This window comes from Bos indicus, chromosome 15, assembly GCF_029378745.1.
Source record: "Bos indicus isolate NIAB-ARS_2022 breed Sahiwal x Tharparkar chromosome 15, NIAB-ARS_B.indTharparkar_mat_pri_1.0, whole genome shotgun sequence".
Taxonomy (NCBI): Eukaryota; Metazoa; Chordata; class Mammalia; order Artiodactyla; family Bovidae; genus Bos; species Bos indicus.
In genome coordinates, this window is record NC_091774.1 from 22,952,842 (window position 1) to 22,978,504 (window position 25,663).

Below are 25,663 nucleotides of genomic sequence, written 5' to 3' on the forward strand. Positions count from 1 at the left end.
GGTTTGGTGGTGCTAAATTCTCTTAACTTTGGCTTGTCTGGAAACTTTTCATTTCTACATCAAATCTGAACGAGAGTCTTGTTGGGTAGAGTACCCTTGGTTGTAGGTTCTTCGCTTTCATCACTCTAGATATACCATGCCGTCTCCTTCTGGCTTGTAGAGTTTCTTTCTACAAGCCAGATTTGAGAAGTCAGTTGATAACCTGATGGGAGTGCCCTTGTGTTATTTGTCGTTCTTCCCTTGTTGCTTTTAACATTTTATCTTTGTCTTTAAGTTTTGTCAGTTCAATTACTGTGTGTCTCAGTGTATTCCTCCTGGGGGTTATCCTGCCTGGAACTCTCTGTACTTTCTGGACTTGGCTGACTATTTCCTTTCCCATGTAAGGGAAGTTTTCAACTTTTATTTCTTCAAATATTTTCCTGAGTCCTTTCTCTCTCTTCTCTTTCTGGTACCCCTCTAACTCAAATGTTGGTGCATTTAATGTTGTCCTAGAGGTCTCTTAGGCTGTCTTCTTCTTTTTTTTTTTCATTCTTTTCTCTATATTCTGTTTTGTGGCAGTGATGTCCACCATTCTGTCTTCCAGGTCACTTATCTGTTCTTCTGTTTCAGTTATTCTGCTATTGATTTCTTCTAGTGTATTGTTCAAATCTGTTTGTTTGATCTTTAGTTCTTCTAGGTCTTTGGTAAACATTCCTTGCATCTTCTCTGTTCTTTTTTCACTAGCATTATTCTGAATTCTTTTTCTGAAAGTTTGCCCATCGCCATTCATTTAGTTGTTTCTCTGGGATTTTATCTTGTCCATTCATCTGGGACATAACCCTCTGCCTTTTCATTTTGATTAACTTTCTGTAATGTGGTTTTCATTCTAGCTGCTGTGGGATTTTGGTTCTTCTTGCTTCTTCTCTCTGCCCTCTGGTGTGAGGTGATATATCATTGTAGTTTTGATTTGCATTTCTCTAATAATAAGCGATGTTGAGCATCTTTTCATGTGTTTAATCACCGTCTGTTTGCTTTTGAGAAATGCCTGTTTAGGTCTTTTGCCTATTTTTTTGATTGAGTTATTTGTTTTTTTGGTATTGAGTTGCATGAACTGCTTGTATGTTTTGGAGATTAACCCTTTGTTAGTTGTTTCATTTGGTATTATTTTTTCCCATTCTGAGGGTTGTCTTTTGACGTTGTGTATAGTTTTCATTACTGACTTAGCACAATATATTATATTGATAAATTAGTTCTTTTAATTCTTTCCAGACAATGGAGGGAGTCTGGAACACTTTAACTCCATTTATTATATTCCCAATTTATATGCTACTGTTCATTATATATTTGAATTCTCTCTTTATATTAACCCCTGTAAAGCATTATTATCAATATTGTTTTATGTAAACATAATTACCCATACTACCCATTTACCTACATCAGTACCTTCTCTTGCTCTTAATTCCTTCTTGCCTCTCTGGGTGTCCATGTGGTATTATTGTCTTTCTGACTGAAGAACATCTTTTACTGTCTTCTTTAGTTTAGATATGCTGATATGGTGATGAAATCTCTATTTCTGTTTGTCAGAAAAATGTCTTTATTATACCTTCTTTCTTGAAAGATGTTTTCATTGGATAAAGAATCTAAGTTTTTATTTTCTTTCAACACTGTAAAGATATCATTTTATTGTCTTCTGATTTCTGTTGAGAAATCAGTTGTCAGTTAAAAGCTTTGCTGCTTTGAAGTTGATCCATTACCCCCCAAAGATTTTCTCTGATTTTCTGAAGTTAGTACTGTGATATTTTTCAGTATGATTTCCTTTTGATTTATTTTTTTAAGGATTTTTGAATCTACGGTTTGATGTCTTTCATTAGCTTTGAAAAATTTCACCCATTATTTTTTCAAATATTGCATCTAATAAATCTTTTCTCTCTTTTCTTTCTGGGGCTAGAGTACACATATGATACCCTTTTCCACTCTAGCTCTCTGTTGCTTATGTTCTTTTTTAGTATCTTCCATCCTTTGCTCTAAGTATCTTGCTTTGGCTCTTTTCTTCTTATCTTACCATTCAAACTTTCTTTCTTCAGCTGTATGTATCCTGCTCTTAAATCTAGGCACTATGGTCTTAAACTCATTGCTTTTTTCAGTTCTGGAATTTTGAATACCTTCTCTTTTATAATTTGTGATTCTCTGCTATAACCCCAATTTAAAATAATTTCCTCCGATGTATTCAGAATAGTTAAAGTTTGATACCTCTATTATATGGATCCCCGGTGGTTCAGTTTCTATCATCTGTTGCTTATCTTTTTTTTTTTTCCTTTGAATTATACTTTGCTGTCTTCTTAAGTGCTGACTAAGTTTTATTCTACACAGAATATTGTGTTTGAAAAATTTTAGGAGGAATATTTGGAGACTCTGTTGTCTTCCTTCAGAGAAGATTTTCATTTGTTTCTGGCAGATGGCTAAGGTACATTATCAATTGCAGATATTCTTAATCTAGTTATAAAGATTGAGATAATTTGAAACATGACACAGTTGCTGCAAGAGCTGGACTGTTTTTGTTTATTCTTACTCCTAGGGTACATCTTAAAGGGTAGTGACCAAAAGAGCTAGAGGTTTATCAAGACATTCCCTTCTTGAAGACTTTGAACTACAACTTTTGTCCCTCTAGCTTTTCAAAACTATCAAAATCTCTTCTCATTAGGATCAAGTGATGAGGGAGTTGATGTGGCAATATCCTTATAAATATCCTTATAAATATCCTTATAAAAGTGTGACATGAAGGATCTTGGTAGTGATAGAACTGTTCTGTATCTTGAGTGTGGTGGTGATCATATAAGTTTACATATGATAAAATTTACACACACACACAAAACACACATAAATGAATGCGTGTTAAATGGATAAAATCTGAATAATGTTGGTGGATTATATCCATGTAAGTTTCCTGGTTGTGATATTGTAGTGTAGTTATGTAAGAGATCGTTGTTGAGACTTCATGAAGGCTCATGAGAGCTCTCTTCATTGTTTCTTTTTTGTGTGGTAAAATATACATAACACAAAATTTACCATTAGACAATTTTATGTGTATAATTCAGTGACATTAAATATAGTGACAATGTTGTGCAACCAGCACTGCGGTTCATTTTCAGAACTTGTTCTTGATCCTACAAAGAGGCTCTGTACCCTTTAAATAACAGCTTCCTATAGCCTCCATCTCCCAAGGTTGTGGTAGCCTTTATCCTACTTTCTGTTTCTATAAATTTGTCTATTTTATGTACCTCATATAAATGGAATCATACAATATTTCTTCTTTTGTGTCTGGCTTACTTAATTTATCAAAATCTTTTCATGGGTCACTCATGCTGTAGCATGTATCAGAATCTCATTCCTTTAAAAGGTTTAATAATATTCCTTGTATGTATATACTCATTTTGTTTATTCATCTGTTCAGGGACATGTGGGTTGTTTTCAGCTTTTGGCTATTATGAATAATGCTGTTATGAATATTGGTGTACAAGTATCTGTGTGAGTCCTTGTTTTCAATTCTTTTTGGCATATTCCTAGAAGGGAATTGCTGGATCATATGATAATTCTCTATCTAACTGTTTGAGGAACTGCCAAATTGTTTTTAACAGCAAATGCACCATTTTCCATTCCCACCAGCAATGTACAAAGGTTCCACTTTCTTTACATTCTCAAACCACAAACACTTGTGGTTTCTGGTTTTTTTTTTTTTTTTGCCTTGATAATAACCATCCTAATAAGTGTGAAGTATTATCTCATTGTCATTTTGATTTGCATTTCCCAATGACTAATAATGTTCAGCATCTTTTCCTATATTTATTCACTTTGTATATCTTGGTGAAATGTCTAGGTGAAATGCCCTTTGCCCATTTTAAGATCAATTGTTTTTCTGTATTGTTTCTTACAGCTGCATATGGGTCTGCAATAATCTCAAAATGAAAAAGTTTAATAAAATATTTCTATCTTCTTAGCCTTTCAACTGCCTCTTCTTAAAAGTAGCTGATGTCCTTAGTGGAAATTTGCCCCCAATATGTAGTTTCTATCTGTGGGTTTCCTTTTCTTTCCAAATCTATGCTCTATCGTTCTTTGTTGGCTTTTTAGCTCACCAGCGCCTTCAAACAGCTGTTTTAAACATTTTGTCCAGCTTTTCTATCTGTTATCAATGAAATGGTTGATCCATGCTGCCTAACTCACCACTATTGGAACTCTCTTTTTGTTCACCTTTGATTTTGCAAAAGACCAAACATGTTTAAATAAATTTAAAAGTAAATTTTTAAAGGCTAATTCTTTTAAAAATTATTTATTTTTTGGCCACACTAGGTCTTAGTTGTGGCACGTGGGATCTTTGATCTTCGTTGTAGCATGCGTGATCTTTCGTTGTGGCATGTGAACGCTTAGTGTGGCATGTGGGCTGTAGTTCCCTGACCAGGGATCAAACCTGGAACTCTTGCTTTGGGAGCGTGGATTATTAGCCACTGGACCACCAGGGGAGTTCCCAAAGCTAATTCTTTATGAAGCTTAAAAACAACACTAAATCTTTACTTGGTAGGAGTATTGAAAACATTTCTGCATGTTATGGAGATAATATGGACTAGGTATATAAGACAAAATGATACAGTTTATTCCCCATCTTAGAGTATTTCCAGAGAGGAAGATGTGCTTAAACCATTCTTACTGTCAGAAAAGACACTTATTTTATTAGGGTCTCCTGCTTAAACATCATCTCTGCAGAGCGGCTGTGTTGAGGGGCCCCCAAAACTGTTCTTTGTTTTGATGATTCACTAGCAGGGCTCATAGGTCTCAGAAAAATCAACAGAAAGGAAAGATATATGGGATGAAATTTAGAGGAAACCAGGGGTGTGCTTCCAAGAGCCCTCTCCTAGGACTTGCTTAATTGCTCCAGCAACTGATTGTGACATGTGTGAAATGCTGCCTGCCAGGGAAGACCACCTAAGCTCGTTGCCCAGAGTGTTTGTTGGGGATCAGCACATAAGCATATAGCCTCTACATGAGTAATTTCAATCACGGAAGTTCCAGAGCCCCATAGAGAAAGACCAAACCTGAGGAAGGAAGCACCCATTTTACTCTCTAGTCCCTCACCTTTAAGTGTGTTTCTTAATGGCACTTATCACTATCTGACTTGAGCTGTATAATCATTATTTATTTGGTACTACTTAAGTAGCATATATTTTATTTCTTATCTATTACCATTCTTCCTCCACTAGAATATAAGGCCAGAAACTGTTTTGTATTCCCAGTGTCTAAAACAATGCTTGGTCTAGAGAAGGTACTCAACTGATGTTTGATGAGTAAATGAATGAATGAAAATGATTGTTTATGCAGTTACTTAGAAATGCCAATAATGTTGACTGGATCTCAATTATTGGGATGTGCTGTTATTCTATGCATGACAGTTGTCTCATCTGTTTACTTCTTTCTCCTAAACAGGTCTATAATTTAATAGCCAGAAATTCCCCTCGAAGGTTTGTTTTGCCCTTACTTGGCAATTTGAATGCCCCTGAGGGAGAGAACCTCAGCCCGTTGACCTATTCTTCAGCCAGTGCTGTGAAACAGGCTGATGGAAAGGTATGCTATGAATGGATATTAGCCTAAGACTTTGACCCTCAGCAGTGCTTCTTTATTCACTAGAAAAGTAGTGTGGCTATGTAGTGTGGCTGTTCTCCACAATGTTTGGTGCCTAGTAAGTTTTATAACATTCAGCTGAGCAGGGTAGGATCATGGAGCATGGCTTGCAAAAGAGTTGCAGAATTCTAGGTGGGAGTGAGCACTGTGTTTATCTATCCCTTTTGTGTTTTGAAAGAGGTTTATACAGCTTTCAAACTGTCGTGCCCTGTCTAAGTATTTAAGGTTGGCGCTGACCATCCCCACATTTTAGGTGGTTTGTGCTTACGTATCACTGTATAGCTATCAGCGTCTCAGCTCTAGTAAAATAAAAGCCCATGTCCACCTCCTATGCCATTAGACAACTTAGTCACAAAACCCAATAATCTTTTATGTGTTCTTACGTATGATGAAAAGAGAAACAATATTTTTAAAAATGATGTAGAACCTCAGTTCTCAAGCCCTGTCACAAACTTTTATATGGTATTAGCCCCCACACTGACCTGAAGAAAGTAAGAATTAAGCAATCAGTTCTTTTGTGCCCTCTTTTAGATTTGGTGCTCTTATGAAAATCTATATCCTGAGGACCTAAAAGAGGAAGGAAGTATTGAATTTCCGCAGATCAACTATGGCCAATTCAATGGAAAAAAGTATCAGTTCTTCTATGGCTGTGGCTTCCGGCATTTGGTGGGTGATTCTCTGATCAAGGTTGACGTGGTGAACAAGACACGGAGGGTAATGAAATTCCGTTTCCTTTTCTGAACTCTTTTAAGACCTGTTCTGCCCTTTGAATTAATTACTGTTTTGTTTACGGTAGATCTTGAGATTTTAAAATAGATAAGCAGCTACTTACTTTTTTAAAAAAAAGACTTTTTATTTTATATTGGAATATAGCCCATTAACAATGTTGTGATAGTTTCAGGAGGACAGCAAGGGGACTCAGCCATACATGTACTTGTATCCATTCTCTCTCAAGTTCCCCTCCCATCCAGCCTGCCACCTAACATTGAGCAGAGTTTCTTGTAGTAACATTAGGACCTTGTTGGTTGTCCATTTTAATGATAGCAGTGTGCACATGTCAATCCCAAACACCCTAACTATCCCTTCCCCATATTCCTTTCCTAGCAATCATGTTTGTTCTCTAAGTCTGTGAGTCTGTTTCTGCTTCATAAATAAGTTCATTTGTATAATTTCTGTTTAGATTCCACATACAAGGAATGTCAAATGATAGTTCTCCTCTGTCTGACTTACTTCGCTCAGTATGACAATCTCTAGGTCCATCCCTGTTGCTCAAATGGGCAGCCACTTACTTCTATTAAATCTGAGAACCATGGAATTAGGGGTATGTTCCCTCTAGGGAATCTAAATGAACCACAAGCCCAGAAAAATAATTCTATGCTTGATGGTATTTTGAGAGGAATCATGGGACACCTCTATTTCCGGTTGATGGGAAATTATAACTCTACAACTTGTGTTTGATGATGATGGAATTTACCACTGCAAAGGCTCCCTCTCCTATATTCAGTTCAGTAAGCCTGATTCTTCCACTGTTGGACTGTTGTACTGGCAGCCAAATTCATGCTGGGGCTGACAAAAGCTATAGAACACTTCCAGCTTATAACCAGTCTTCTATCAAATACTTTTTTGGGGACTTACAGGTTTGGAGAGAAGATGGCTTTTATCCCTCAGAACCTGTTTTTGTTCCGGTACCAGGAGCCAGTAAAGAAGATGATGGGGTCATTCTTTCTGTGGTGATCACCCCTAACCAGGTAAATGTTTTTCCACCACTAGTCAGAAAGAAAACTAGCACTGGGCATTTTGAGGGTTATATTTAGTGATGCTATTGATCGTTTATTTTGATTCCAGTTTGATACCTTCTCCCTTTTGTTTCTCTCTGTATTATTTAGATACCCTTTTATCATAATTAGTACTTTATTACAGTTTTAAAATTCTACTTGTAGAATCATAATAATTTACATTTGGATAGGAATTTATTTACAAACTACTTTCATACATATTATCTTAGTTAGTCATCAAAACAGCTTTGTGGGTATCATTTTACACATGTTGAATTTGTAACTTAAGGAAGTTGAAAGAGACTTGCATCAGATCTCGTAGTTGTAAAGCCAGTATTGAAATCCCAATCTTCTGACTTCTAGTCCAATATTTTATACCACCCTCTGTGCTGCCAGTTTTAATTGAGAGACCCAAAAATCTAGTGTGATAGCCTCCGACCTAGTGTCTCAATAATCTTGATATCTAATTTCTTGTCTAGAGAAGCCTTGTGGCTGATAGATGCACTTTGAGTTCCAACTTTGATCATTTATAAGTAGCTGCCTAGGTATAGGACTGTGACACTTTTTAAAGTTTTGGTGAGAAAAGTGTAATCAGTAATGTCTGCCATGGGCTTAGGACTTAGTCCTCATGCAGTATATTTGCTACCCCTGTAATTAGACCAGGGCAAATCTCAACCTGCCTTGCAATGCTACCTTTTGAACAGCTCCAGAATAACACAAAATGGAGGCATTTTATTTTGGGAGAAAGAATTTTTATATCTCGTAGGAGATGGAAAAGGAGCAGGTAGGAAGATCCTTAAACCCGAAGAGATTCTATGAAGGTGATAGATATAAATGTAATTTCTTTGCTCTAGGTATGGACTTCTTCAGCTATAATTTCCTTTTTTTTGTTTAGTTCATCATTCTGCACTTAGTGAATGAATCAGCAAGCCACTGTGCCCAGTGATGAGAATGGATATGAAGATGAGAAAGATGGTCTCTCCCTTAGGAATTTTACAGCCCACTAGAGGAAACAGATTTCTGATAGAAACAAAGAGAATTTTCAGTATTGTCTTTCTTTTTCTAGAACAAAAAAAATTTTCTTCTTGTCTTGGATGCCAAGAACTTTGAAGAACTGGGCCGAGCCGAAGTGCCTGTGCAAATGCCATATGGGTTCCATGGCACCTTCGTGACCATCTGATGGAACAGCCACAAGCTCTGGGAACTAGGTTTGAATGAATGTGCTCGCTACATAAGAGAGAGCAAAAGTGTACCTTACCTTCCAAACAGTAGACATCTGCTTTTAAAATTTCTGTTAAAAATTGAATTCATGAAATAATCATGGTGTTATATTTTCTTAGGGATTGTCAGGGAATGTTTAGCAGGAGGATTCCTAAGTGCTGTTTCTCACAAGTCCTTTGTTTCTTTTTAAGCGGAACAGCACACTGCTCCCAGGAATTGGGGTCATTGTGTGAGACAGGCTTACATCTTTAGTAAAGATTCTCTTTACGACAAAACTGCTTAGTCTCGATCCCCTTTCTTGAGATATGGATTGTCTCCTGACCTTGTGACCATCATCATCCCTTGTTCTCTTGGTAACGGTTACTGTACGTTTGATTTTCTGATATTTATCATTGACAAAAGAATATATATACAGACTATATATACTCACAGAAAAATCATTAAAGCACCTTTGCTCCATCAGAGATTGGGTCCCTGTGTCTTTCTTTCTGTCTCTCTCTCTCCGGCTGACTCCTTGGAGCGCAGAAACCCATCTTGCTCACTCTCCTGCCCGGGCTTCTAAGACTCTCTTGAGAAGGAACCCTGTGCCTTCACCCCTCCTCGAGAGGGTGCCCGGTGCCTTCGTGAGAGACGCAAGTCCTGTGTCAAGGACTTTATTGGTTTTCTGCGTAAACCAGGGTGTTTCAGCCTTTTTCTCTTTTTCACTTTCTTATGGTTGCCTCTGGACCACCAGGTCCTGGTCCATTAAAGGACCCCAACAAGGGATCTTCTTTGAAAACCTTAAGCATTGATACAACTTTGAAGAGAGTTTTAAATTTATATTTACTGGAAATATCTTATGGGTAATAAAGATACACGAAAGAAAAACTAGACCTGGGTCAAAAACTAAAAATTGTCACCACCAGATAGATGGGTAACAGAGGTTCTCATACTTGGAAGAAGAAATAAAAATAAATATAGCTAGTAGAATGTGAATATAGGTCTGAAAAAGCTCCCCCCCTTTTTTTTCCCATCACAGCCTACCTGTCGCTTCTAAGTACTCACAGAGGATATCATGCTTGCATGCTCCTTCTAAAATGCCTACTTTTCTGCTGTCCACAGCACATGCCACTGCAGCTGAACCACCCACTACTACCTCCTATCCTGCCCCCAGCTCAGGCTTGGGAAGCTGTTGTTTTGAGAGATGTTGTTAAAATCAGGCATTTTCCCTAATCTTCAGGTGTCTGGTTATTCAGAGATTCATGAAAAGTTGGTATTACATTGGTACAAAAGTCATTGCAGTTTCAGACCATAAATTTTAAATCACTATAACTAGGCTCAACACATCTTTATTAATCAAAATAGGAACCATTACAATCAACACATTTTTGCCAGTGAGAAATAAGTGTTAAAATCCATGCTTCAGGATTCGATGAATTCTTGGAAAGCATTTTCTGCCTCCTGCTGGTTGTAGAAGCGTTTTCCCTGGAAAAAGTTGTCGAAATGCTTGAAGAAGTGGTAGTCAATTGGCAAGAGGTCGGATGAATATGGTGGATGAGGCAAGACTTCAAAGCCCAATTCATTCAACTTTTGAAGCACTGGTTGTGTGACCTGCGGTCTGGCGTTGTCATGGAGAAGAATTCGGCCCTTTCTGTTGACCAATACTGGCTTCAGACCGTGCGGTTTTCAATGCATCTCATTGATTTGCTGAGCATACTCTCAGATGTAATGGTTTCACTGGGATTCAGAAAACTGTAGTGGATCAGACATGCAGCAGATCATCATGACCTTCTTTTGGTGCACGTTTGGCTTTGAGTTAGATGGACATGGATTTGGGTGGACTCTGGGAGTTGGTGACGGACAGGGAGACCTGGTGTGCCGCGGTTCATGGGGTTGCAAAGAGTTGGACACGACTGAGTGACTGAACTGAACTGACTGAACTTGGCTTTGGGAAGTGCTTTGGAGTTTCTTCTTGGTCCAGCCACTGAGCTGGTCACCGCGGGTTGTTATATAAAATCCACTTTTCGTTGCAAGTCATGATCTGATTGAGAAATGGTTTGTTGTTACACAGAGAAGACTATACTTCAAAATGAAATTTTTTAAAATTTCTGGTCAGCTCATGAGGCACCCACTCATTGAGCTTTTTCACCTTTCCAATTTGCTTCAAATGCCAAACAACTGTAGAATGGTCGACACTGAGGTTTTCAGCAACTTCTCGTGTAGTTTTAAGAGGATCAGCTTTGTTGATTGCTCTCAATTTGTTCTTGTCAACTTCTGATGGCCAGCTACTATGCTCCTCATCTTTGAGTCTCTTGTCTCCTTTGCAAAACCTCTTGAACTGCCACTGCACTGTATGTTCGTTAGCAGTTCCAGGGCCAAATGTGTTGTTGGTGTTGCAAGTTATCTCTGCTGCTTTACTGCCCATTTTGAAGTTGAATAAAAAATTCATTTGAATTTACTTTTTCTCTAACATCATTTCCCTAGTCTAAAATAAATATAAAGTAAACAAGTAATAAGTCATTAGCAAAAATAATAAAGCAAGAAATTGTGTTAAAATGATATATAACATAGACCACATTTATTCAAGAATGTATTCCAATATCAAAAGGCAAAGTTCAGCCAGTGCAAAACCACAATTACTTTTGTACCAACTTAATAGTTCTTCTGGAATCAAGATTGCTGGGAGAAATATCAATAACCTCAGATACGCAGATGACACCACCCTTATGGCAGAAAGTGAAGAGGAACTAAAAAGCCTCTTGATGAAAGTGAAAGTGGAGAGTGAAAAATTTGGTTTAAAGCTCAACATTCAGAAAACGAAGATCATGGCATCTGGTCCCATCACTTCATTGGAAATAGATGGAGAAACAGTGGAAACAGTGTCAGACTTTATTTTTTTGGGCTCCAAAATCACTGCAGATGGTGACTGCAGCCATGAAATTAAAAGATTTCCTCCTTGGAAGGAAAGTTATGACCAACCTAGATAGCATATTGAAAAGCAGAGACATTACTTTGCCAACAACGGTCCATCTAGTCACAGCTATGGTTTTTCCTGTGGTCATGTAGGGATGTGAGAGTTGGACTGTGAAGAAAGCTGGGCGCCGAAGAATTGATGCTTTTGAACTGTGGTGTTGGAGAAGACTCTTGAGAGTCCCTTGGACTGCAAGGAGATCCAGCCAGTCCATTCTGAAAGAGATCAGCCCTGGGATTTCTTTGGAAGGAATGATGCTAAAGCTGAAACTCCAGTACTTTGGCCACCTCATGTGAAGAGTTGACTCACTGGAAAAGACTCTGATGCTGGGAGGGATTGGGGGCAGGAGGAGAAGGGGACGACAGAGGATGAGATGGCTAGATGGCATCACTGACTCGATGGACATGAGTCTGAGTGAACTCCGGGAGTTGGTGATGGACAGGGAGGCCTGGCGTGCTGCGATTCATGGGGTCGCAAAGAGTCGGACACGATTGAGCGACTGAACTGAACTGAATAGTTCTTCATGTAGTTGGGCAACAGGTGGCACTAGAGACCATATAATCTTTGCATTTCTAAACCCCATCAGTTTTTACCAACAGCCCAGATCAGTCTAGATCTGTCACTTAAACCATATGCCCAAATGCCTTCTTCTCTTTCCCTTCAGTTATACGCCAAGCCCAGGCCACTTAACCTGTGCATGCTCCTTGTGCATACTGAATGTTGCTGGAGGAAACCCTGCTCCCCCGCAAACATGTAGTCTGGGGCAATCTGAGCTCATTAGGCTCACTGTACAGTCCTGGACCAACATAGTTTCTTCTCAGTTTTCCTTGAGGGTTATTATAAACATCACAAACCCTATTCATTTCAGCAGAGAGTTGCATACATACAAATGCCACGTGTTGGGGTTTCGTGTCTGGGTTGGTGAGATATAGAACAGCAGCAGTAGGTACAGAATGGCAAGAAGATGCCCAAACAGAACTTAATACAACAGATGTGGGAGCTTAGAGGCCGAGATAACCGTAAGAACATAAACCCGTTGATATTCACAGGAGTCTTTGAAAAGGCATTGTATCCCCCCAGACAAAACATGGAAGTTTTATCCAGATCTTATTTGGATCTGAAGGGTGAAGAAGACCACAGGTGACATCTGGGAGGTACATAGATATATCTGATCATGCCTTTCTTCTGTTTATAAACCTTTACTCTGTCCTACTCCACAAAGAGTGAATCTCAAACATAGGAAGATTAGCAGTATAAAAATAAGATTTTGATCCAAAGATGCCTGGATTCTGCCTTGGCCCTGCCATCAACACAGTTCTCAAAGGAGAAGACAAAACAGGATCAACCACATTTTATAATCTAAGTGTGTATGGCTGGTAAACCAGTGCACAAAGTTTTGGAAATTGAATGAGCATATGACTTAGTCTTGGGGCTTTCCTGGTAGCTCAGCTGGTGAAGCATCCACTTGCAAGGCAGGAGACCCTGGTTTGATTCCTTGGTCAGGAAGATCCCCTGGAGAAGGGATAGGCTACCCACTCCAGTATTCTTGGGCTTCCCTGGTGTCTCAGATGATAAAGAATTGGCCTGCAGTGTGGGAGACCTGGGTTTAACCCTGGGTTGGGAAGATCCTCTGGAGGAGGGCATGACAACCCACTCCAGTATTCTTGCCTGGAAAATTCCATGGACAGAGGAGCCTGGTGGGCCACAGTGACTAAGCACAGCAGAGCATGACTGAGGCTCAAAGCCTAGGCAGGGCCTCTTCCTTTCCATAAGTTCAACTCGTAACTAGCCAGTGTCCAAAGACTCAGGGAAAGAAGTATGTGGTATACAAGTGAAGGGAAAAGGGATTAGTGACCCTAGTGACCTTACTGCTTCTGCAGACTATTTTCAAATAAAGCTATATTCTGAGGTACTGACGGTTGAGACATCAACACATTTAACTTTGAGGAAACAATTCGATTTGTAACAAGATTAATACAAATTCATTATTGTATTTGAATACAATAGAAATTCACCACAGGGGCTTGTGCCCCAGTGAATTTGAGGGTGAATCTGGTGAGTGTCTTCATATAGAATTAGCTTTAATAAAATAGAGCAAGAACTCTGCAAATACCGTGACATATTTTACTAAAGCAAATAAGTAAAGCAGCTTCTCAGAAATTCTTTCTATCATTTTACCTTTTGTTTTGATTCCTTAAACTGTATTCAGAACAAGTGAAGTGTTAGAGGTTAGAGTGTTTATCTCCCATGTAGTCAATGCCTGGGAAACATTTATATTATAAGTGATCTTGGATAAATAATTCACTTATCTGGGTCTGTGTTTTCTTATCTGTAAAGTGAGAGGACTGAACTAGAATGTGAATCTCTATCTCAAAAATCTCTGGTTTATAATTATTTAAAGTTATTTTATTTCCAACCCAATGGGGGAAAGGAGAAAAATATTTGAAAACGTGAGGAATATTTGCTGCATATTAATAATTCAATGCAGAACAAAGAGCATATATAGCTGGAGTCAGGAGGCATTTGAGAGAAACCATCACTGGGGCTTTAATTTCTGCCATGCCCATGATTTTATCCATCCTTTCCAGTGCCGGAGACAGTGCCAGTCACAGTAGATAACTATTTAATAGGTAACTATTTAACGAAAGAATGAATTGAGGAAAGACATGACCAGGTGCATACTGGGAACTGTAAGTAGTTTGAGAAGATGCAAGAAAACAAGGTCTTTTCACTCTGGAGATGTCTACAATGGACAGAGAATTGCTAATATGTGTATGTTTCTCAAGTGAATGTGCTTGCATTGTGGCAACCTAGAGTGATAAATCGGAGAAGGCACTGGCAACCCACTCCAGTACTCTTGCCTGGAAAATCCCATGGACGGAGGAGCCTGGTAGGCTGCAGTCCATGCGGTAGCTAAGAGTTGGGCACGACTGAGCGACTTCACTTTCACTTTTCACTTTCATGCATTGGAGAAGGAAATGGCAACCCACTCCAGTGTTCTTGCCTGGAGAATCCCAGGGACGGGGGAGCCTCGTGGACTGCCGTCCATGGGGTCGCACAGAGTCGGACACGACTGAAGCGACTTAGTAGCAGCAGAGTGATAAATGGCTCCATGCATGCATGTGGATGATAAAGACAGCTTGAGCGGTCTCCTTAATATGACTCATTACAAATAGTCCAAAGGTAGTATTTCTGAAAGCCGCGTGATACCCCACGTGCCCTCAAATTTTGCTCCCTTTAAACTATATAGGCTGTCCCTGGGACTCATCTCAGAATAAGCAGCAACTGGCGGTTTCTACTGTAACCCAGGGCTGTCTAGAAGAGAGTGGGAAGGACTTCATTGAGCAGAGGTAACAATGAAAGACACTAAGCCCCCAACCACCTTATTCTAACGCTCCGAGGCACGCCCACCTCTCTGAGTGCTTGCTATTCCAAGAGATGAGGATGGTAAGGGACCTCGGTTAGGGCTTCCCAGGTGGCGCTAGTGGTAAAATGGTAAAGAACCCACTTGTCAATGCAGGAGACATAAAAGAGGCCGGTTTGATCCCTGAGTGGGGAAGATCCCCTGGAGGAGGGCATGGCAACCCACTCCAGTATCTTTGCCTGGAGAATCCCATGGACAGAGGAGCCTGGCAAGCTAAGGTCCACAGTGTCGCAGAGAGTCGGACCAGCCTGAAGGGACTTGGCACGCACAAGGGACGTCTATTAACGGCCTCCGGCCGGCAGAGGGAGCCCAGCCTCAGCGAGAGGCAGAGAGAGCGTCTGCCGGGCGCCCGCCGCGTAGCGCCGCCGCGGAGCGAGGCTCCGCCCATCCCGGGCTGGCGGCTGGCCGAGGGTTGAGGACATCGGGCGGGCGCGGGCTTGTAGAGCCATGAACGGGGCAGGGTCGGGCCCTCGCCGGCGGGCGCGAGTGTCCCGCCTCGTCTCCTTCAGCGCGACCCACCGCCTCCACAGGTGGGGTGCGCCCTCCACAGGTGGTGGGGACAGGGCCGTGGAGCCCCGGGGTGAGGGCCCGGGTGTGGGAGGAGCGGGGCTGCGGCGGATGAAAGGCTGGGTGCGCGCCGCGGCCTCTTTTGGCCCCTGTGCTTTGTTGTTGGCGTCACAGCAGTGGCGACTGGAGTTGACCCGGTACCTGGGGTCCCTGATGTTCAAAGCAGTTGAATTCGCCCAGGTTACTCAGTGCCAGGCACATAGTAAACAGGCAGAGCGTGCTAAGTCGCTTCCGTCGTGTCCGACTCTGCGACCCTATGGACTATATAGCCCTCCAGGCTCCTCTGTCCATGGGGATTCTCCAGGCAAGAGTACTGGAGTGGGTTGCGGTGCCCGGCTCCAGGGGATCTTCCCGACCCAGGGCTCGAACCTGGGTCTGCTGCATTGGCAGGAGATTCTTTACCACTAGCACCACCTGGGAAGCCCGAAACACTCAATACGTGTTAGCTACTATAATGTATCAAAAGCGTCATCTTTCCTCGCTAATATCGCTACAGCAGGGCGAGTTTTGTCCACTTATTACTGAACAGAAAATGAACCTTGATGTTCACTTGCCCGAGAGTAAGAAGCACAGTTGGGGTTTTGAACGCAGAGTACTCAGACTGCTTGATTGCACTGAAGAGTTGATTTTGAGGAGGGTGTTGCCACTCATTAGCAAGCTCGGCTGTCTGCGCATGTGTTTCTTGGTCTATACCATGGGGTCGCTAAGAGTCGGACACGACTGAGCGACTTCACTTTCACTTTTCACTTTTCATGCGTTGGAGAAGGAAATAGCAACCCACTCCAGTGTTCTTGCCTGGAGAATCCCAGGGACGGGGGAGCCTGGTGGGCTGCCGTCTATGGGGTCGCACAGAGTCGGACACGACTGAAGCGACTTAGCAGCAGCAGGATGAAGATAATAATTTCTACCTAACAGGATTCACCCATCCATTCATTCACTGGACCGCTATTTGTTATTGGATCTTGGTGCTAGGCAACAGGGATGCAGCAGTGATCAAGACCTGTCACAGTTTTCTGTCTGGAATGTACAAACTGGTCAGTTTTGTGGCAGGTACAGTGAGGTAATTTTGTGCAAAAACTTTGTGAACAGTAGCACTCTAAATGTAAGAGGTAGGTGAGCAGGAGAAAGGAAAGTAATAGAATCTCAAAAAGAAAGGGGTTATTTATTAGGAAGCTCCAACGTATGAGAGAGGTAAGGCCTCATTGAACGTGCACGGTTGACTGGACAGGTATAGGCACAAAAATCTATTAAGAAAATGGTTCCCTGCCTGGAACAATAGCTGAGTATTGTAATTTTAAAGTTTACCGGGGTTTGAATACCCCTCAATGGATTGGTGGGGTTATCAGTAGGCAATAGTTGAGGAGAAATAAAGCAAGATTTTAAAGAGATGTACTAGGTCATGTAATTATTTTCTAGAGGAATGAGTTTTTTATTCAGATTTTTGAAAAACTTATTTTCTGTTGGGTTATAGTCGATTAACAATGTTGTAGTTTCAGGTGAACAGTGAAGGGATTCAGCCATACATACATGTGTATCCATTCGCCCCCAAACCAGGAGGAATAAGATTTCAAGCTACTTGAGGATAACCATCTTCTTTTTTAAGTTACTGTGTACCATTGCTTCATTCAGCCTATGCCTAGTATGTAGTAGGTGCAGTAAGTCCCCATTATACAAACCTTCAAGTTGTGTACTTTTCAAAGATGCGAACACACATCTCGTTCCAGCAAGGAACCAGAACATGTGCCATCAATGTCAGGCATGAGTGAAGTTGCAGCTTGCTCTTTGTCTCCTGTTGTTGACGATCCTTCAGCTCTACCATTTTCCACCTCCTCTAAGGAAATCAGTCCTGAATATTCATTGGAAGGACTGATGCTGAAGCTGAAACTCCAATACTTTGGCCACCTGATGCGAGGAACTAACTCATTTGAAAAGACCCTGATGCTGGGAAAGATTGAAGGTGGGAGGAAAAGGGGACAACAGAGGATGAGATGGTTTTTGGATGGCATCACCAACTCAATGGGCATGAGTTTGAGTAAACTCTGAGAGTTGGTGAGGGACAGGGAGGCCTAGTGTGCTGCAGTCCATGGGGTCACAAAGAGTCAGACACGACTGAGCAACTGAAGTGAACTCCCTCCTCCAGTCACTAGCTCTTTTTGCCTGTTCACTTGATGCTAGGCCCTATATGCCAGCTGTTGTACTATACTACTGTACTTTTCAAGGTATTGTACTGTAAGATTACAAATGTTTTATTTTTTGTGTTTGTTTTTTATGTATTATTTGTATGAAAAGTCTTCTAAACCTATTAGAGTACAGAACTATATAGCTGATTTATGTTAGTTGGGTACCTTAGCAAACTTTGGGCTTACGAACACATTCTCAGAATGGTACTCTTCATATGTAGGGGACTTACTGTATTCAGTAAATGTTGAGTTGAAAAATGGAAGGGTCTTCAGCAGATCAGCTTTTGAAATCTTGCTGTGGAACAAGGATGTTGAATTTATTTATGCTAATTTGTATGGTATGTTTGTCTAATTAGGAGACACATTGTGGTTCCTGACATAAAATTAAGTAATGAAATCAAATGGATTTATGCCTCTATTTGATGAGCTAAAGATTAATAAGTTGTGAAGTTTTTCAAAGGCTAGAGAAAACAGTAAGTGTAGGGAACAGAGAAGGTATCAGAACTTGTGTCATGTTGATTTTTTTTTTTTTTTTTTGGTCAGCAAATCTCTTAGTAATGAAGAAAACTTGAAATTATTTGGGAAGTGCAACAACCCAAATGGCCATGGGCACAATTACAAAGGTGAGAGAAAAACTGGTGAAATTTTAGCCCTTTCAATAATGATGAATGACTGTTGAGCAACTGGGGTCCTAATGAGTAAGAAACTTTATGGACAGAGCATGAAAGCTTTGAGTCTTGAATGAGAAAGTAAATGAAAGTTCAAAATGAAAAGATCTGTTGCCTTAGTTGGATGTATCTTAAGTTATAGTTGAAAACAGAATGGTTTAAATAATTTTTTCCTTGACCTTCGAGTACATGACATTCCTTTGGCACTGTGTTTTCTTCTAATTAGGTATTGCTAAGGTCAATGTTAAAATTAGATTGTATTCACTGTGTAAGTAATGACTGACAAAAAGAGAGTATTGGCTCAAGATGTCCTGTATGACAGGAAAATAAGTTGGGTCTAAAACTTTGACAGCAGTATTCTAAGGAGGTAATTATTTTATGCAAGGACAAGAGACTTGTTTATTGAGATACAGATGATATAAAAAAAATAGGTGTGTAAGCCGTAGAGTATCACAGCAAATGATATGATGGAGTAAAAAGACCAGAAAAGATGTCAGAATATTGGGCTTTCACGTGTAGTTACTGTCTCTTACTTGATCTGTATCTCTAATTCTGTTTGCTCACTTATACCTAATGGTGTTTCTGTGAAGCTGAAAGAAATATGTAAAAGTCATTAATTTGCAAAGCACTCTGATCATCAAGATCTTTCAGAAGTTTCACTTTTTAAAAATTAATTAATTTTAATGGGAGAAGAATTGTTTTACAACGTTATGATGGTTTTGGCTCTGCATCAATATAAATTGGCCACAGGTATACATTTCTTCAAAATTACTTGTTAATCTACAAATCATTGCTATATGCTGTGTTTACATTTTTATGAGTAAAGGGACAAGAATTTTAGGCCCGGTAATAGTTTGCTTGTTCAGGAAGGTAGGAGCAGCTCAGTGTGTAGCTGGAGTTCTTCCTGTACATTTTCTACTTTTATAGGCAGTGATTAAGCAGCATCTTGAAGTAGAGATTCCTTCCAAGTACATCATAAGCAGAATTTATACCCTTTTTGGCCTTGGCTAAGCACTCTTACGTTCCTCTGCCATGGTCGAACTGCATTAGTTGATAAAAAGATCTTAAGTGAAAGAACAGACATTGTTGGGGGGTGGGGGGAATGCAGCTTTGTAGAACAGAGATCTAACACCTAATTTATGTTGCTAACTTGTGTTTGGATGTTAATCTGTTGAAAGTCATGTTGGAAAAAAAAAAAAAGAAAGTCATGTTGGTTTTTTGGTTATTTTGTTTTCTTCCCCATAGTTGTGGTGACAGTACATGGAGAGGTACGTGCTGAACATGTCTGTGGTTTGTGCAGATTGCTGGGCCCTCTTTCAGCCACAGTAATGGATTCTGTGTTGAAAAGTTCTGTTCAGATTCGTGTTGCTTCATTGTTGGTCTTTGTGGATGGTGAGCTGCTGCCATTTCAGGCCTTTCCTCTCCCAAAGCATCATCTGTCATGTGCTGTATGTGGACAGGTAGAAGGGCAGTGCAGTGGAAAGGGAGCCTCGAGTACTTGGTGTTTCCATGCTGAGATGGATTGTCTTGGGGATGAAGGCATTGTGGGACCAGTTTCTGCACATGTTGCAGTCTTTAGTAATTTACCAGAGGTTAAAATATGAAGAGCATACTATAGTAATAACTCACCTTTGTTTATTCTTTAGGTTGATCCTGTTACAGGAATGGTCATGAATTTGACTGACCTCAAAAAGTATATGGAGGTAATGGCATGCTGGATACTATTTTGTGCTGTCTTCAGAATATAATATTTGATGGCCCCCTTTTCACTTTCCCAGCCAGGTATCATCAGAGGTCCTGTGACCTGGCAAGTGGAATTGGGTGTGGGAATGAGGTAGTATTAATAGTTGGAGGAGCTTCTCTCAGTGTTCTCTAAAGGTGTTGGGATGACTGAATGGAAATTAGTCATGGTTGTATTACAGTGATAGGAATGAATGTAGTGTGCTCATCTTGTCTTCTTTGTTGACATATCCTGATTTCCTCTGTTTAACAAATTCTTCCCTTCTTTCAGGACACAGCTTTATCCTTGAAGCTTTCTATTCCTGAAATCGGTGAATTTTCCTTACATCTTTAATCACAGATTTTAATACTATCCTGTTTTATTCACTCCAGCTTTACGATAAACTCACTGGGGCAGTTGATGATAGGGATAACAAAAAAGAAGGTTTTCAGTAAAAGACTTACTGCTTATATCATTACAGAATTCTTGGATTGTAAGAGACTGTAGAGGTCATCCATGCCAGCTTCTTCCTTCCTTTGACTGAGATTGAGAGATACTGACTAGTTAACCTCCCCTACTTGCCCTCAGTCATGTAATTAATCCTTTGCAAAGTTGGGAATTAGATTTCCTTCCATCCAGCTTTGTTTTTATTATGCCATCATTTCACCTGTTTGTTTTGCTTCAACTTTGCTCCTTACTTTTGTTTTAAAATTTGACATTTGTTTAATTAAAACTGTTGTTATGAATAATCGTTACTTCTTTCATGTTGCTTATCTTACATATATGTAACAAGTTTGCCTGCTTTGCATCAGTCTTTGAGCTGAGCACTAGGAATCCAGTGATGAATGAGACATAACTCGTAGCCACAGCGTGCTCACATGACTTTATAGCAGGTAAAGAACACTCAGTGTTAAGTGAGTGTTGGTTGAATAAATGAAAAGGAGAATGAGTGAGTGAGCAAACAGTGCTGTGCTCAAAGTACTTTAGGAAAGCTATAAAGACAAAGTTCTTGCAAACACTAGTGACATAAATATATATACATGAAGGTTTATAAGAAACACCCTAGGCAGGCATACAGCGAAATACCAGAGGAGAAATTCTCTGCACTTTTTCCCCATCTTTGTGTACTTGAAGGATGCTGCATACCACATACTTTAAAAGTGGCTTATGACATACAGAGACAAATTAGAAAGAGCCCCGTAGAAGAGGTCTCAATGGAAAAGTTGGGATCTGAACAGGAGTTTTCAGTTAAAACAAAGATTAAACAAGGATTTATTTTCTTGATATCCATGTGGATATCATTTATTTTAAAGTCTGTTTGGTTTAGGACTTACTCTTTTTATATGATTCTGATTTTTCTCAGAAAATGATTGTTATTGTTATTATTAATGTACCTTCTTAGAACCATACCATATGGAAACTTAGATTGTTCCACAAATTCTTTCTTTTTAATTGAAGTATAGTTGATGTATAATATTATATGTTATGGGTGTACAGTATAGTGATTGACGATTTTTAAAGGTTATACTCCATTTATAGTTGTTATAAAATATTGGCTGTATTCCTCATGTTGTACAGTATGTCCTTTTAGCTTATTTTATATGTAATAGTTCATACCTCTTAATCCTCTATCCTTTTATACCCTTCCTCCCTTCTCTCTCTCCACTGGTAACCACTAGTTTTCTTCATCTAGTGAGTCTATTTCTTTTTTGTTATATTCACTAGTTTATTAATTTTTTAAGATTGCTTAGGTTTTTTACAATAGCTAAAAGTAATACAAAAAGTGAAGTGAAAGAAGTCACTCAGTCGTGTCCAACTCTTTGCGACCCCATGGACTGTAGCCTACTAGGCTCCTCCATCCATGGAATTTTCCAGGCAAGAGTACTGGAGTGGGTTGCCATTTGCTTCTCCAGGAGATCTTCCCGACTCAGGGATTGAACCTAGGTCCTCCCGCATTGCAAGCAGACACTTTTACCATCTGAGCCACCAGGGAAAGTTTACAAAGAATAAGGCAATTACAATTCTTGCCAATGACAAAAATGCTGTGTATAATATATATAAGTATTAAGAAGCCAGTCTTTGCATGTTTTTAGTTTTCTTTCTAAGAGCCCAGGATCATTGTTAAAGTACTCCTTATGGCAGAAACTCAGAACACCTTACATAATTTCAGTCTTAATCTGCTTTATAAAACATAGTAATCATTGAAAGTGTGTCCTAACTATATTGTGGCATTGTGCTGAAGGTGAGACTGTTAGAGAAAAGTATTTGTGGTAACATTTTGGACAGAATTCAAGAAGTGTTAAACTAAATTCTGAATCACAGAGGCTTGTTATGAGAAAGAACCAGTGAATTCTCTATCTGTTGGTTTCTTGCCTCTCTACATTCAGTAATGAGGATATCCAGCCATTATAGAGAGCTAGGCCTTTTTTTATTTTATAACTTTAAACTTTCTGAGATTGTTTTGTAAGACACAAAGTTCTTGCAAGTACTGAATTAGTGACGAGATGATAAGATTTAGAGGCAAAGGTAGGACACTTTGAAATATGATTCATAAATGGAATCAGTGATATTTTCCTTTGTTTTGTCTGTAGGAGGCAATTATGAAGCCCCTTGATCATAAGAATCTGGATCTAGATGTGCCATATTTTGCAGACATTGTAAGGTGAGTGACTGTTTTACTTTATATAGAAGAATTTAACATTTTACTTAATTATTGTGTGACTTTTTTTTAGTGTAATGATATCTTTTAAAACTAGAATTTTTATTCTCTGTAAATGTTAAACATGAAGTTTTGCTTATTTGTCTTTTGACCTTCTTTCCTTTTCTTCTCCAGCACAACAGAAAATGTAGCCGTATATATCTGGGAAAACCTCCAGAAATTTCTTCCTGTGGGAGTTCTTTATAAAGTAAAAGTATATGAAACTGACAATAATATTGTAGTCTATAAAGGAGAATAACTCTTAGAAATTAATTTCCATCCATATTTGAAGAAGATCTTTATCCCCTTGAACAATTAAGAAGTCATCACCTTACTGTTGCACTTCCACATTGTGTTCTGGAGTCATTGTGAATGAGTCCTGTTCTAGACTCAAATCTAATTTAAAACCAAGTTTGTAATGTATTCTGAGTATCATTTAAAGAGTCTTTCATCTGTAGATTAAAATCACTTCAGCAAAATATTCTGGTGTAGAATCATTTGGAAGCAAAAGAAATCTGTGTGTTTTTTTTTTCATTATCTCATTTTTAGTATTCATTTTTTTCTTGGTATAATATAAATGGAAAAAATGTTTATAAGACTGACAGGTGAAAATTATAAAAAATACCAGTGACCACAAAGTCTGAAAACAGACTACATAGTATTTCTAGTAGATTGCGCTCCCTTGATTACTTCTTTTAGGATATGCTAAACGTGTTCCACTGGAAAAGGGAATGGCAAATCACTTCAGCATTCTTGCCTTGAGAACCCTATGAACAGTATGAAAAGGCAAAAAGATATGACACAGAAAGATGAAATCCCCAGGTCGGTAGGTGCCCAATATGCTACTGGAGAAGAGCAGAGAAATAACTCCAGAAGGAATGAAGAGGCTGAGCCAAAACAGAAACAAGACCCAGCTGTGGATGTGTCTGGTGGTGAAAGTAAAGTCTGATGCTGTAAAGAACAGTATTGCATAGGAACCTGGAATGTTAGGTCCATGAATCAAGGTAAATTAGAAGTGGTCAAACAGGAGATGACAAGAATGAACATCGCATTTTAGGAATCAGTGAAGTAAAATGGACTGTAGTGGGCTAATTTAATTCAGATGACCATTATATCTACTTCTGTGGACAAGAATCCCTTAGAAAAAATGAAGTAGCTCTTATAGTCAACAAGAGAGCCTGAAATACAGTACTTGGGTGCAATCTCAAAAATGACAAAATGATCTCTGTTTGTTTCCAAGGCAAACCATTCATATCAAAATTCATTACAATATCAGTAATCCAAGTATACGCCCCAATCACTAATGCTGAAGAAGCTGAAGTTGAATGGTTCTATGAAGACCTATAAGACCTTCCAAAACTAACACCAAAAAAAGATGTCCTTTTCATTATAGGGGACTGGAATGCAAAAGTAGGAGGTTACAAGATACCTGGAGTAATAGACAAGTTAGGCTTTGGAATACAAAATGAAGCAGGGCAAAGGCTAACAGAGTTTTGCCAAGAGAATGCACCAGTTATAGTGAACACCCTTTTCCAACAGCACAAGAGATGAACCTACAGATGGATAGGGCCAGATGGTCAATACTGAAATTAGATTGATTATATTTTTTGCAGGTGAAGGTGGAGAAGCTCTATACAGTCAGCAAAAACAAGACTAGGAGCTGACTGTGGCTCAGATCATGAACTCCTTATTGCAAAATTCAGACTTAAAGAAAGTAGGGAAAACCACTAGGCCATTCAGGTATGACCTAAATCAAATCCCTTATGATTATACAGTGGCAGTGACAAATAAATTTGATGGATTAGATCTGATAGAGTGCCTGAAGAACTATGGACAGAGGTTCATGACGTTGTACAGGAGATGATAATCAAAACCATCCCCAAGGAAAAGGAATGAAGAAGGCAAAATGGTTGTGTGAGGAGGCCTTACAAATAGCTGAGAAAAGAAGAAAAGCAAAAGGCAAAGGAGAAAAGGTGCAAGCTTTTTCAGTGAGAATTAGCCCTGAATCATCTGGGACAATGCATTGTAAATGAATGTACAGGGACTGGTGCCAGTGCCTTTTGGTAGTGCATGGTGTTCATTGCAGATTTGCTTATTGAACCATGAACTGCTAGTGAACATATCATAGAAGGTAAATAAACTGCTTATGTATATTTGTCTGTTTTCAGACCTTATGGCTACCTGAACAATTTAAACTCAGAAGACTGAAAAATAATCACATGTATTAAACCTTGTTAAGATAATTAGTGTGAAAAGGATATGTTACTCTGTACAGCATCTCTTTACGGAAGTTTTTCCTAGCTTGTTTTGTTCTGATCACTAAATTTACCTGCTTCAAGTTGAGCTGCTTTTGTGGCATTCATCTCTGGTATCTTTCTTCATGCCAAAATCTGCAAGAATATATTTGTTTTCTTCCCACAAAGAACAGTTCTCACTTGTGTTCTCATTTGTATTTTAAAACTAAGTTCCTTAAATATAGTGTTCATTTTTCTCTCCACATAGCAACTAGTACACAATGGATTCTTAGAATGTTGCTGCCTAAAAAGAGTAAAAGGACTTGTGCCATGATTAGTACACTAAAAGGATTTTCAAAGGAGTATACTTTTATTTTGGAGAGTTTAACTGCATGAGTTTTACAATAAATTTTGACAGTAATATGATGCCCACTTGATCAGATTTGAATGTCTTTTAGTTAGCACAATTTTTATGTTACTTACATATGTTTCATTTAGATTACTTGACAGGCAGGATAACAATAATTTGGTAAGGCAATTTATATTTTAATTTTTAAAAAGTCCATTCAAGGTGAACATT

General features: G+C 39.2%; 2 protein-coding genes and 1 pseudogene across 5 annotated transcripts in view; 2 read left to right on the plus strand and 1 right to left on the minus strand.

Moving 5' to 3' along the window:
- BCO2 (beta-carotene oxygenase 2) overlaps window positions 1-9,104 on the plus strand; it is a 79,120-nt gene extending 70,016 nt beyond the window's left edge. For all 4 annotated transcript variants that reach the window (XM_070803410.1, XM_070803411.1, XM_070803412.1 and 1 more), the window contains 4 exons: window positions 5,452-5,589; window positions 6,178-6,360; window positions 7,284-7,394; window positions 8,488-9,104. In XM_070803410.1, the coding sequence (XP_070659511.1) occupies window positions 5,452-5,589; window positions 6,178-6,360; window positions 7,284-7,394; window positions 8,488-8,601 (546 nt within the window). In that variant the 3' untranslated portion in view covers window positions 8,602-9,104. The remainder of the gene's footprint in view (window positions 1-5,451; window positions 5,590-6,177; window positions 6,361-7,283; window positions 7,395-8,487) is intronic.
- Window positions 9,105-9,973: 869 nt separating this feature from the next.
- Window positions 9,974-15,465, minus strand: LOC139176164 (histone-lysine N-methyltransferase SETMAR-like; annotated as a pseudogene).
- Window positions 15,383-25,192, plus strand: PTS (6-pyruvoyltetrahydropterin synthase). The gene is made up of 6 exons (XM_019975702.2): window positions 15,383-15,546; window positions 18,307-18,386; window positions 19,677-19,699; window positions 20,078-20,134; window positions 22,743-22,813; window positions 22,985-25,192. The coding sequence occupies exons 1-6, from the start codon at window positions 15,464-15,466 to the stop codon at window positions 23,106-23,108; spliced, it is 438 nt and encodes a 145-aa protein (XP_019831261.2). The 5' UTR covers window positions 15,383-15,463; the 3' UTR covers window positions 23,109-25,192.
- The last annotated feature ends 471 nt before the right edge of the window (window positions 25,193-25,663 follow it).